At 57.5% G+C, this 12,121-nt stretch overlaps 1 protein-coding gene across 1 annotated transcript in view; it reads right to left on the bottom strand.

The window, feature by feature from the left end:
- ABTB2 (ankyrin repeat and BTB domain containing 2) overlaps positions 1-12,121 on the bottom strand; it is a 170,347-nt gene that overhangs the window by 23,681 nt on the left and 134,545 nt on the right. Inside the window, exon 3 of the mRNA XM_008269616.4 lies at positions 8,653-8,866. Within this exon, the coding sequence (XP_008267838.1) occupies positions 8,653-8,866 (214 nt within the window). The remainder of the gene's footprint in view (positions 1-8,652; positions 8,867-12,121) is intronic.

The following is a 12,121-nucleotide window of genomic DNA, read 5'->3' as shown; positions in this document are numbered from 1 at the left end:
AGACACGCACTGTCCTAGTGTTTGGTGCCTCTGGCTCGTTCACCACATGGTGGCCAGCCAGTGAGGGCCTCCAATCTGCTCAGACACACTTCCCTCCCAGGGCACCTGCCACCACCCGGCGGCCTCTGCTAATGAGGCCGGCTTGGATGGACCCCATTTCCCCCATAGACACCTGCCGGGCTGCAGGGCAGGGATGGGCCTGGGCTCTCGGGACAGTCCATCCTGTTGGGAGTTAGCAGAGCAGAATCACACAACCCCTGCTCTCTCCAGTCCCTGTAATGTGAGGCAGAAAGGTGACTATTCAGGCTGACAGGTGAAGTTTCTAGAAGTTTCTAGGAGGCAACACAGGAAGGCAGCTCTTGAGACCTGACAGATTTAAACATACGAGGCTACTTCAAAAAGTTTCTGAAAGGAAGTAATTAAGCTTGTTCTGGTGCAAAACAAAGGATTTGAGATCCATGCATAGATTTTTCATAATGCACACTTTTCACTTATCTGCATGGATTTCAAAATAATTTCAATTCCACTCTCTACAGACTTTCTGAAGCTCCTTTGTGTAAGGGGGAAATTCCTAAAAACTGGCAACTGGTGACACTGGGCCACAGGGCCGGCCAGAAGAGGAGCAGGAGAGAGTGAACCAGGCTCCTGGAACAGGACCAGAACCTACACTTCACACTTGTGTCTCAGCCGCAGCTCAGGGAGGGCTGGGGGTGGGGGGCCTCACGTCTCTGGGGGGTGCTGAGGGTCTGCTGTGTGCCAGGTATGCACGAGGCCATCTGTATCCTTCACCTCTGACCCTGCTGGCCACCCTGGCAGGTGCATACTCCTTGCGTATGTTTTATAGATGTGTGGCCCGGGCTGCACGGCTGGCCACTGCTGACCTGTCTGGTTCTAAAAACAAACCAGCTGGCTGGCGCTGCGGCTCACTAGGCTAATCCTCCGCCTTGCGGCGCCGGCACACGGGGTTCTAGTCCCGGTCGGGGTGCCAGATTCTGTCCCGGTTGCCCCTCTTCCAGGCCAGCTCTCTGCTGTGGCCAGGGAGTGCAGTGGAGGATGGCCCAAGTCCTTGGGCCCTGCACCCCATGGGAGACCAGGATAAGTACCTGGCTCCTGCCATCGGATCAGCGCAGTGCGCCGGCTGCAGCGCACCTGCCTCGGCGGCCATTGGAGGCTGAACCAACGGCAAAGGAAGACCTTTCTCTCTGTCTCTCTCTCTCTCACTGTCCACTCTGCCTGTCAAAAAAAAAAAAAAAAAAAAAAAAAAAAAAAAAAAAAAAAACACCAGCTAACAAATCAGTGGACACACTGGGGGCCACATAGCAAGTGCTCTGAGCCCCTGGTGTGCCCGCTTTACCCCTCTGCCCAAACTCCAGCTTTTGCACTCATAGCTTCATCAGGCCGGAAAGCCGGTCGGGGAACAGGAGGCCCCAGAACCTCAAGGGGTGCACACCCCAGGCTTAGGAAATCTGACGAGGCTTCTTCCTCCCAAACCGCACACAGGCAAGCTGCTCAGGTGCTGCTCCGGGGGCCGAGTGGGAGGGGAGGAATGGGAAGGGCCGCTGGGCAGGCGAGTAAGAGCAGGCAGGAGGGCGGCTGGGCCCAGTGCGGGGACGGCCTGAGCTGCCAGGCTGCCCGCCCAGCCTCGGGACCTGGCAAGTTTCCAGCTCAGCCTAGGAAGCGCTGTGGTCAGAGCACAATCGACGGAGTCCCCCTGGAGTTGGGATTTCCCTGCACAGGCCCTCGCGGCAGACAAAGCTCATTGTCAAAACGCTCCAGGCCGCAGAGCTGGCAGCCGGCAGCCAGGCAGCTTCCGTAGGTCCGCAGCATGCGACAATGGGACAGGAAGTCAGGCCAACAGCAGCCCCTGGGGCGCGGGTCCTCTTTGCCTCCATCCTCTTATCCGGCACTGCCGCTTCCTTTGTGTGCCCCCATCCCCGGCTTGTTCCTTCTTCGAGGCTGGGCAGATGCCACCCTCAGCCTGGCAAACGCGGGTCAGCGAGGGGAGAGGCCCCCCGGGCAGAGGAGGCGCTGCCCGAGAGCTGCCCGAGTCCTGCCCTCTCTCTCCCAGGGAGGGAAGGGATTGGCCTGGGCGGACGCTGCGAACTCATGATGCGGTCATCTCGGGCCTCTCTGCCGAGGCTTAGGGCTGCCGCTTCCTCGCCTCAGGCACGCCTTAGACCCTCTCCCGGCCTTAGTCTGCTCATCTGTAAACGGGAGGCCACAGCTCCCTCCAAGAGCCACCGTGGGCGCCTGTTAGCTGTGGTCTGAAGGTGCTTTATGAACCGCTTTGTCTCCACGCCTCTAACTGGTGTGAAATGAATCGCATTGGATGACTCCCAAGTGCAAGCCTCGGCAATGGCAGCCCACCACGGGCAGACACTGCCAGACCCAGCAGCCAGGGGCACGGCGTGCCACCAACTGTGGACGGTGACTGACAGCCTGCCTGGGCGGGTGAAATCCAGGGGGTAGAGTTCATTGAACTCCTTGAGTTATGAGTGGCAATGCCTCTGTCCAACAGAATTCCTGTGCCAAGTCTTTTGTGACATCTGGTCTACCTCATCCTTTCAGGCACCTGCTCCCTGGGCTACTGTCTTGGGCTGTGAAAACAGAATTAAGGGCAGTAACTGAAGGAATTGAGAGGGGGAGAAAACACGCATTTTGGGTGTGTGCAGTTTTTAAATGCATTGATGTTTTTGGGTTATCCACGCATTAACGCTGACTCGGTCACTGTGGTCTCTATAGGTTTTGGATGGCAGTAATTCTATCAACTAAGGGCAGCCACCCTATAGGGAGCACTTGTCCTGTGCCAAGTCCTTTACAGGCACACGGGGTCCCACACAGCCTTGGCAAGTGGGTCAAGCCACAAACTGGGCAGACTAAGGCTTGAGCAATGAAATAACTGGACCAATGTCAACCAGCTAAGACACGGCAGAGGTGGGACCTCAGATTTATGGCCTTTCCCATCCCAAAGAGCCCAGCCCTTGGTCCCTACAGCCTAGTTCATGAACTGAGCGAAAGACAGCACTGTCTACAACGTGCCAGGCTCTGTCTATTCAGGGCTCTGGGGGCACTGCAGGAGTGAGGCAGAGCCGTGAGGGAGGGGCACACGAGCTAGTAAACAGACACAAGAGCAAGAGAACCTCATGGAGAGAGAACAAGGGGAGAGTGAGGGTTGGGGGTGAGTGGGGTGGGCGGGACAGCCCCCGGTGAGCACAGCAGAGCCTCCCGAGCCATTTCGGAGGTTATTGGACTTCTCAGCCTGAGGAATAATGGGAGTGAGCACTTCATTCACTCAATAGCTGTCCTGACTTCATTTACTTCCATTTTGGGTACACAGATGGAAATTTAATGCACAAAAAGGGGGAGAGGGAGAGAGAAAAGAGCTTAACATTGCAAATCTTCTTGAAATGGTATTTAAGGGAATCACAAGTCAGTAGTATAAAGCCACCACTGTCATCATCCCTATTATTCGATAAGGAAACATTTTCGCAAGCCGAGCAAAAGAGAATCGAGCCTGCCCCTGCGGTGGGTGGGCGTTTCATGTTGGGTGGCGCGTGCTCATCTGAGGACAAGGAGACAGGGGTGCCTCTGCAGCCTGGGGTCCCTCCTGCACTTCTGAGATATTTCCCCAGAGCTGGGGGTGGGGGACCATTGAGCAGGCAGGCTCTGCCAGGGTCCCCAGTGCATGCAGGACAGGGCTGAGGTCCAGGGAGATGAGGAGACCCGCTCAGACCACAGAGTCAGAGGAGGAGGGGCTGGCCTTGACCCTCACGCCATCCTAGAGGAACCCCTGGCCCAAACCTGACCCTGAAACCCTTGCCTAGTGGATCAGGCAAGACTTGAAGAGCACTGAGTGTCTGTGTTTTCAAAGTGTAGACCCAGAAGTCTTGCCCACGCCACCCACGTGGCCCAAGCTGGCATGGCTGCCCTTCAAGGGCTGGGGTACATCCTTGACGGGCTCAGCACCATGTCCCAGCTACTCCAGGCTTCCCAAAGAGCCTCCCGAGTGTGAGGACGATGGCGATGAAGACCACTGACAGTGCTGTGTGCAAACGCTACTGTCAGTGCCTTATGGAAGCAAGAGCAAGCCCCACAGCACCCCGCGAGGTCAGCAGGGGGCAGGCTCCGTGACACCCCGAGGCCACCCGGCTCGCATGTGGCGGGTTTGGGAAAGCAGCAGCAGACGACCTGAGTGCTTGGGCCCTGGAGGCCTAGATGGAGTTCTAGGCTCCTGGCTCCAGCCTGGCCCAGTCCTAGCTGTTGGGGCCTGAACCAGCAGATGGAAGATCTGTCTCTCTGCCTTTCAAATAAATAAATCTTAAAAAAAAAAAAAAAAAAAAAACCTTATCTTATCATCTTATTATTCCGCCATGCCCCACTGCTCTGCTCTCGGCCCTCTTGGGGACCTTGCTTCCTCTTGCCACATGGGCCCTGCTCCCTTGGCCTAACACACAGGACCCCGCTAATAAGAGGTCCTGCTCAGCACTTACTGCGAGCCAGGTGCCGTTCTACAAGTGTGCAACTCCTTCAGTCAGTGCCAAATGCTGCTCAGCCTCGGGGGTAAGCAGCTGGTGGAAATGCAATCATCAGGGGCCAGTGCTGTGGCATAGCTGGTAAAGCCTCCGCCTGCAGTGCTGGCATGGGTGCTGGTTCAAGACCCAGCTGCTCCACTTCCGAACCAGCTCTCTGCTATGGCCTGAGAGGGCAGTGGATGATGGCCCAAATGCTTAGGCCCCTGCACCCACATGGAGACCCAGAAGAAGCTCCTGGCTCCTGGTTTTGGATCGACGCAGCCCCGGCTGTTGCGGCCAATTGGGGAGTGAACTAGCGGATGGAAGACTTCTCTCTGTCTCTCCTCTCTCTGTGTAACGCTTTCAGATAATTAAATAAATCTTAATAAAAATAGGTAACAGGAACTTAGTGAAAAAAAATAAATGAATGTAAGCACACTTCATGTGTTTCAAAAAAGAAAAAGAAATACAATCCTCAGCAGGCAGTGAAGCCCAGTGTCCCCTCCCCGATAGGGCCCTCTCGCTGGCTAAGGAGTCACGGCATCGGGTGTTTCCAGGCCTCCTCCCAAATCCCAGCCTCTTGGTTTAGAGTCCTAGATACCAGCAGACCCTAAGCCTTCTGAGCATGCCCCCACCCCTCACGAAGTGGCACCATGAGGGGCCAGTGGAGGGAGGCCAGGGGCTGAGGCCCGGCGGAAGCTTACAGCCAATGGGCTGGCGTGTGGCCGAGTGGCCTGCCATCAGTGCCAGTCCCCCGCCATGGCCACCGCTCAGAGGTCCCTCAAGGGCCGTCTGCCCCAGCCCCCTGCACCTCTGTCCACACGTCCCCCTTCTCTCTGCTTGATGGCGTTTCTGCCAGCCCCCAGGCAGGCCCCCGTCTCTCCTGTGTGTCTACATGGCCTTCCTCCTTGTTCCTCAGAGGCCCAGGACTCTGGCCCTGCCGCCCATCCCCTGTCTCCAGGCATGTCCCCTGAGGCCGAGGTCCACCCGATACCTGTCCGGTCTCCTCCAGACCTCAGGTGAGAGAGGCGCCCCCATCTCCCGGGCAACCCTGCACCCCCGGCAGGACGCTTCTTGCTCTGGGAGCCTGCGCTCTGGTGACCACACCCCCTGCGGGGCAGCAGCTGGGACTACTCATGCGCTTCAGGCCCTACCTTGTGCGGGGGGGGGGGGGGGGGGTGGGGGAGGCAAATCTGCCATGGGGGCGGGGGAGAGAAGGAAAGGAGGGGGGGGGGGAAGAGGGGGAGGAGGAAGAGGACAGGGAGGAGGAGGAGAATGGAGAGGAGGCGGCAGCGGTGGCATCCTAGGTGGGTACAGGGAGGGTCCGGTTGCGACACTGCCCCAGGGAGGAGTCCTGGGAGAGGAGAGGCCGGCAGGGCTGGATTGGCCCGAGGAGGTGACCCCGTGGGCCAGGGCCCACCCGGTGGTCTTGGAGCTTTAAGATCAGGTCTGAGCAGCTCACTGGGAAAGCCGGAGCCTGACAGGGTGGAAAGCAAGGGCTTTCGAGTCGCAGGGACCTGGCTCGAACCCGCGTCCAGCGCTGCCTGCCTCTGGCCTCGTGCCCTGGTTTGTAAGATGGAGATGATGTGGACATATCCCTTGCTGCTGTGTCTCGGGGCACCAGGAACAGGAGCAGGGATGCCGTCGGGAGGGCGTCTGGTGTCATCTCCCTTAGCCCTCTCGGGCAGCAGCCCGAGGCAGGTGCTGCTGGGCTCACGAAGGCACTGGAGGGAAGTGACGTCAGGTGACCTCCTCGCTCATCAAGGGTGGTGCCCTAAGCACCCTGAGCTCCCCCAGGCTCCCCGCCAAGCCCCCAAGCAGGCAGCTGTGGGGAGAAGAGCCCCTCCCAGAGAGGACTCAGGCCGCCCCAGGGCAGCGCGTGGCTCAGCAGACGTAGCTGGTGAGCTGCACACCCAGGCAGCCACCAGTCCCCTGAGGCAAAGCCCTGGGCCAGATCCCCACAGCGTCACATCTGGTTCCCGCTGAGGCGGGACACACAGGAAGGAGCGTCAAGCGAACAAGACAGAGAGGAGAGACAGACGGACATCCCTAGACTTGCAGAGGCCGTGTGCTCTCAGCTTGGAAAGCTCAGCGCCTCCAGCTACTTCCCGTACTGGGAGAAGGTGGCGGGCTCTGGGAGGGGGGACCAGGGCTGCAGCAGTGCTCTGAGCTCCAGTGCCTCTGGGGAGGGCTGGCCAGGCTCCGGTGCCACCCCGTGTCCCATCGAGGTAGGTGCGAGGGACAGCAGCATGTGCCTAAGCAGCCGGGAACCAGGCCACCAGAGCGCGCTCGGGCTGTCTGCTTGCCCGAGTATTTTTAGGGTGTCCTCCTTTTAGTGTCAGATTTTGAAAATTCTGTATTTTTTTCCTAACAGTGGTTCCAATTTCCTACATGTCTAATACTCATTTGAAATGACTCATGGAAAAATACCTTTGCTACCAATTTATTGGTGCCACAGGCTGTGGTTTCCAAACCATCCGATAGCTAAATGCATGCACATGTGGACCCTGCTATGCGCGCTCGGCTGTCGGCTTGGGGAGGGCTGGGGTCCCCCAGGGAGAAGGCCACAGGGCCCCACAAGGTGTCCAAGGAGGCCAGGGGCCAGTGGCTACAGAGGCAGGCTTTGCCACAGGCCTGCTGGCCCCATGGCCCAGCGCCATGCCGCAACTCACACAGCACAGAAGCCCTGCTGCTTCTATGGCAGCAGACCCAGAGGAGGCTCCTGGGTGACCAGACCAGACTCAGCACCCTTGGGACCTGTCCAGACAGCAAGCGAGCCTGCTGCACCGCCTCCTCCTGGCTGTCTTCCTCGCTCTTTCTCCTCTCCAGCCAGCTCCTGAGACCATAACACTTTCTCCCCGAAGCAGAACCAGCTGGGCCCACGCCCTTGCTCCAGCCCCACCTGCAGGCTTCCTGCTTGGTGTCCAGCCCTGGGAGGCCCCGCCCAGCCTCGCGCCCAACTCCCAGAGAAATGAGACAATGACGACATGATAATGGCACCAGCGATAAGAACCGCAGGGACCGGCATTTCCTGGAACTCTGCTCTGTGTGGAAACAGGGCCACTGTTGCTTCGCTTCTCTTAATAAAGGCAGTGTAGTGCAGTGGTCACCAGGAGCACAGCCTGTGTGCACGTGGCCAGTTCTCAGGCCTCTCTGTGCCTCCACTTGCTCATCTGTAGAATGGGACTATGATAGGCACCCCCCATTCCTGGTGGTGTGTGAAACGAACGAGCACACACATGTGAAGTGCCTAGCACACAGTGCTCAACTGCTGGTGATTCTGTGCAATCCACCCGCTTCATTACCAGCTTTCAGCCAAGGAAATGAGGTTCACGGAGGCTTGGAACCTCGCACCCAGGTCAGGAGGCCCCTGAATGCCACAGCTGTCACGCACGCCCGGGCCATCTGACTCTAGCTTCCAATGTTTGCTGCCTGTCTATGGGATTGCCAGGGTCTTCCCGATGGTGTGGAAATTTGCCTCGACACCTGCAGTCACCTGGGTAGACCAGTTAGCAAAGGCATCCTGTCCTCAAGGGGACACGGCCCCATGTGCGTCCACTACCCATGCCCTTCAGTGAGTTCCCTTGTGCAGTGTGCAACCTGTACATCTGTTCTTAGCTACCCTGTCCTCAGCTGGAAAAGGGTAGGGCTCCTGGGAGTGTTTAAACAGTAACCTACTGGAGATCAAAGAGCCATAGCCATGGCGTTGTCATCTGTAAATGAGAAGGGACAAACCACGCCCGAGATCTCTGACAACGAGGAGACCCACGGTGACATCACTGTCATCAAGACGTGACAGCTGTGACTGACAGAGGCCGGCTGCCGGCCTCTGTGCTCGGTGCTCTCTCCTCACTGCCCCTCCAGGTAGGAAGAACATCTCAGTTTATAAAGAGGCAGCTGGGTCTCAGGGAGCCCCAAGCCCCACATATCTGAGCCTCAGTGACCCGCGCTGCATGGGCCCAGGGTAAAAGATGATCCCACTACACACCAGCCAGGCCTGCGGGCATGTGGATCCCCAGGCCACCCCCGCAGGCAGGCAGGCCAGCTCCAGGGTTCCAGGGCGCTCTGGTCACTGTGTCAGTAGGCCAGTGCACATGTGAAAGCATTCCCCAGCAGGTGCATAGCCCAGGCACCTCCCTACCGTTCATTGTTCAGTGTCATTCTTGGGGGGTCCAGGTTGGGGTTCTCCATGGACTCCATCTGTGGACATCGCAGGAAGTAGTAGAGCGTGTGCAGGGCGTCGGGGGACCAGGTGATGGGCTGTGGCGGCTGGCGGGCCTGGCGGGCAGGGCTGGTGCCCGGGCACAGCGGATGGCGCCCCTGCATGTGGTGCATGGCGCGGGAGACCAGGTCACCTGTGAGGGCAGAGGAAAGCAGACAAGTCTAAGCCCCCGCCAGGACCTCCCAGGGCTGCTGTGGTTTGGGGTAATTACTGTTTACCCCAGAGCAAGGCGGTGGGGCGGGCGGGCGGGGGTGGAAGCTGTCACCTGCACACGAGAGCAATTCAGTTTCTCTTTCAGTTCCAGCCCTGCCCGCACTTGGCTGGGCTGGGCTCCTCCAGAACTTTCGCTAGTGTGGTTTCTTTTTCAACATCCCCACTCTCTCCGCCCCCACGGAGGGAGTCTCTGCGCTCCCTCTCCCAGCCTCTAACAGTCGGCGCCCGGCTCTAGGGCAATCCCCTCCGTGCCGTCTTGTGCAAAGCCCTCTACAGAGAGCGACACCCTCAGGGACAAACACCGCCATCCCCACCTGCGGGGTCCTCACTACGTGCCAAGAATGCAGTGCCCCAGATGGGTGCTTTAAGGCTAAGGGCTCAGTTATTATCCCCACTTCACAGATGAAGAAACTGAGGCTTTTCCAACATGCATTTCCTGACCCCACACATTCTCCTGTGGTTGCATTAACTAGTCAAGGTCGTGTGGCTGTGAAATGGTAGAGTCTTGCTTGGACTGCACAGTTCATGAACTTCACTGTGACCGGCGCTGTGGCTGGAGTCTGTGGGGTCTACAGGGCCCCATATCCTGTGTTATGCTTCGCCCAGGGGTCGGGTCTTTTTTCAACATCCCACCAGCCTCAAGCAGGAAGCCTGCGATCATTGTGTGAGGCCACAATGCTGAGACAGGATGGGCTGCAGCCAACCCAGACACCTGCCGGCGCCTCTGCAGCAGCCCCTGGGGGCCTGAGAATGCAGGGCCCCCCTGTGGGGGTCAACCTTGCCTCCAGCGACTCCTCACGGAGCCCCTGGGACACCACGAACCCTAAGCTGGCAGAAGCGGACAGGCTGCGATCTGGCCAGGGAGGCTTCCTTGAATGCATGGCAGAAGCAGCTCGGCTGTCAGTCAGCCTGTGGGTGCAGCTTCTGGAAGTCTGGGCGTCTGCTGTGAGTGGGGCCTACTGCACACCGGGCGCTCAAGCACCTGGAGAATGAAGGACGAAGTGGCCTTCTGCGCTCGTCTCGTTTTCAAATACTTGTGCAACGTCTGGAGAGGTTTCCGCCGCCCAGTGCTCCCAGGACAGCCACAGCGATGGTGTCTGACTTCCGGGCAGGGACAAGTGACACCCCTGGACTGGAGAGCTCCAGGAAGAGCCGTCCTTGTCTCTCGTCCTCACTCCCCCCATGCCCTGGGTCCTCACTCCCCCCACACTACTGACTCTGCACTGGTAGACCAGCTGTCCGTGTGCTCCTGGCATACTCCTGGGCCAAGAGCTGGAGGGCAGTGAGCTCCCACACCTGTCCCTATCCTTGAAACTCTGATTTCACTGGTCTGGGGCAGGACCCAGCCACCTGTAGTTTGTCTAATTCCCTTGGTGTTTCCAACCTCCCGTCAACTTTGAGGATCACCAACGTCAACTGCTAAGAGCGCAGACTTCGAGTCAGGCATGCTTGGCTTCCATAATGATCACAGCCTCAGCTTCCTCACCTGCAAATTGGAAACCATAGCATCTGCCCCGTGATCTTGATGAGTGCAAGAAATAACCAACAGGAAGCTTTTCATTAACGGCACGCTTGGCTCAGAGGAACCATGTGGTCAGGTAAAACAGAGCGCTATTATCGCTAACGCCTCTTTGTTCATATTCTCTGTCCTGTAGGCGGCCGCTGGAGAGTGCTTCCTTCCAGAGCGACTGCCTATGGTCAAATACTGGCCCCCAGTCCCCAGCGCAGCAGGAGTCTGAGCCTTGAAATGCAAGCGCCCAGCCCTGCCCCGGGGCTGCTGGGTGGCAGAAACTGCCATAGCAAGCAGCAGCCGGCCCGTCTCCCTCCCAGCCGCTGGCTGGGCCGCTAAGTGGGCAGCAGTAAGTTGACAAACCTGGTTCCTGTTTCTCTGGGTCTGAATGTCACAGATTTTGGCAGGACCACGAGGAGGAGGAAGCCAGGAGTCTGATAGCATCAGCGAGAAGTCTCGCTGAAATATTTCAAAGGCGCGACAAGGTAGACGTCATTACCGTTCATTACAGGTATGGTTGTTTTATTGTCATTGGTGGAGAAGCCGCCGGCTGTACTTTTCCAGCCAGAGTGCGGGCTAGAGCGCCCAGAAAGCAATCAAAGCCCATCTGAGAGGGTTTCCCGAGAGGCACTGGGAAACCATGAGGGCAGCTACAGTTGGAGGGCCCCAGCCCCTGCACATCTGGCTGCGGCCAGTTTCTCTCAAAGACCAACAAGCCAGGTGCCTGCGGACGGCTCCGATCCCCTGTCTCAGAGCTGCTGCTCGGCACCCGTCTGCAGCCAGAGATCAGCGTCTTTGGATCCTCTCCTAAGGGCTTTTCCTTCCTGGCGCTTCCTATTTTCTCGGCTTTGCACTAGACATAATAGAGAGATCTAACATTTACAGCCGTCCAGGGAGAGGGTGTTTCCACGTACAGACGAGGCAGCAAGCTCACAGAAGGTAACGGATCTGTTCCATAGGCCAACTAGTGAAAGAATCAGCCAGGCCCTCATGGAGGGGGGTTCCCCCACGTTCCACATGCACGCTCTTGACCTTGGCACCAAGGCTACTGAAAGTGTCGCCTGTGAATCTGAGCAGCTCCACATGCTGTTACTGGTTCACAACAAGTTAATTTCAGAAATTCAGTGAATTTTTAAGAACTTCCATAGTTGGGGCTTGTGTTATGGTGAGTGGGTTACACTGCCACCTGCAATGCCAGATCCCATATTGGAGCACTGGCTGCTCCACTTCTGATCCAGCTCCCTGCTAATGCGCCTGGGAAGGCAGCAGAAATGGCCCAAGTGCTTGGGCCCCTGCACCTACATGAGGGTCCTGGATGGATTCCTGGCTCCTGGCTTCAGCCTGGCCCAGCCCCAACCATCACAGCCATTTGGGGCATGAACCGGTAGATAGAACAACTTTCTCTCTGCCTCTCCCTCTCTCTGTTACTCTGCCTTTCAAATAAATAAAAATAAATAGCAGTTTCACAGAGTAATTTTATGTCTATCTGACCCAGTCATAACTTTAAAAATTGGGTTCATATTTTATGTGTCTTATTTCAGTTTCTAGACATTGTCTCCACTGTAGTTTTATTTATTTATTTTTTTACTTTTGACAGGCAGAGTGGACAGTGAGAGAGAGAGACAGAAAGGTCTTCCTTTGCCGTTGGTTCAGCCTCTAATGGCC

This window comes from Oryctolagus cuniculus, chromosome 1, assembly GCF_964237555.1.
Source record: "Oryctolagus cuniculus chromosome 1, mOryCun1.1, whole genome shotgun sequence".
In the NCBI taxonomy this organism is placed as follows: domain Eukaryota; kingdom Metazoa; phylum Chordata; class Mammalia; order Lagomorpha; family Leporidae; genus Oryctolagus; species Oryctolagus cuniculus.
Note: the sequence above shows the minus strand (reverse complement) of the source record. Positions and strands in the feature narration are given on the sequence as shown.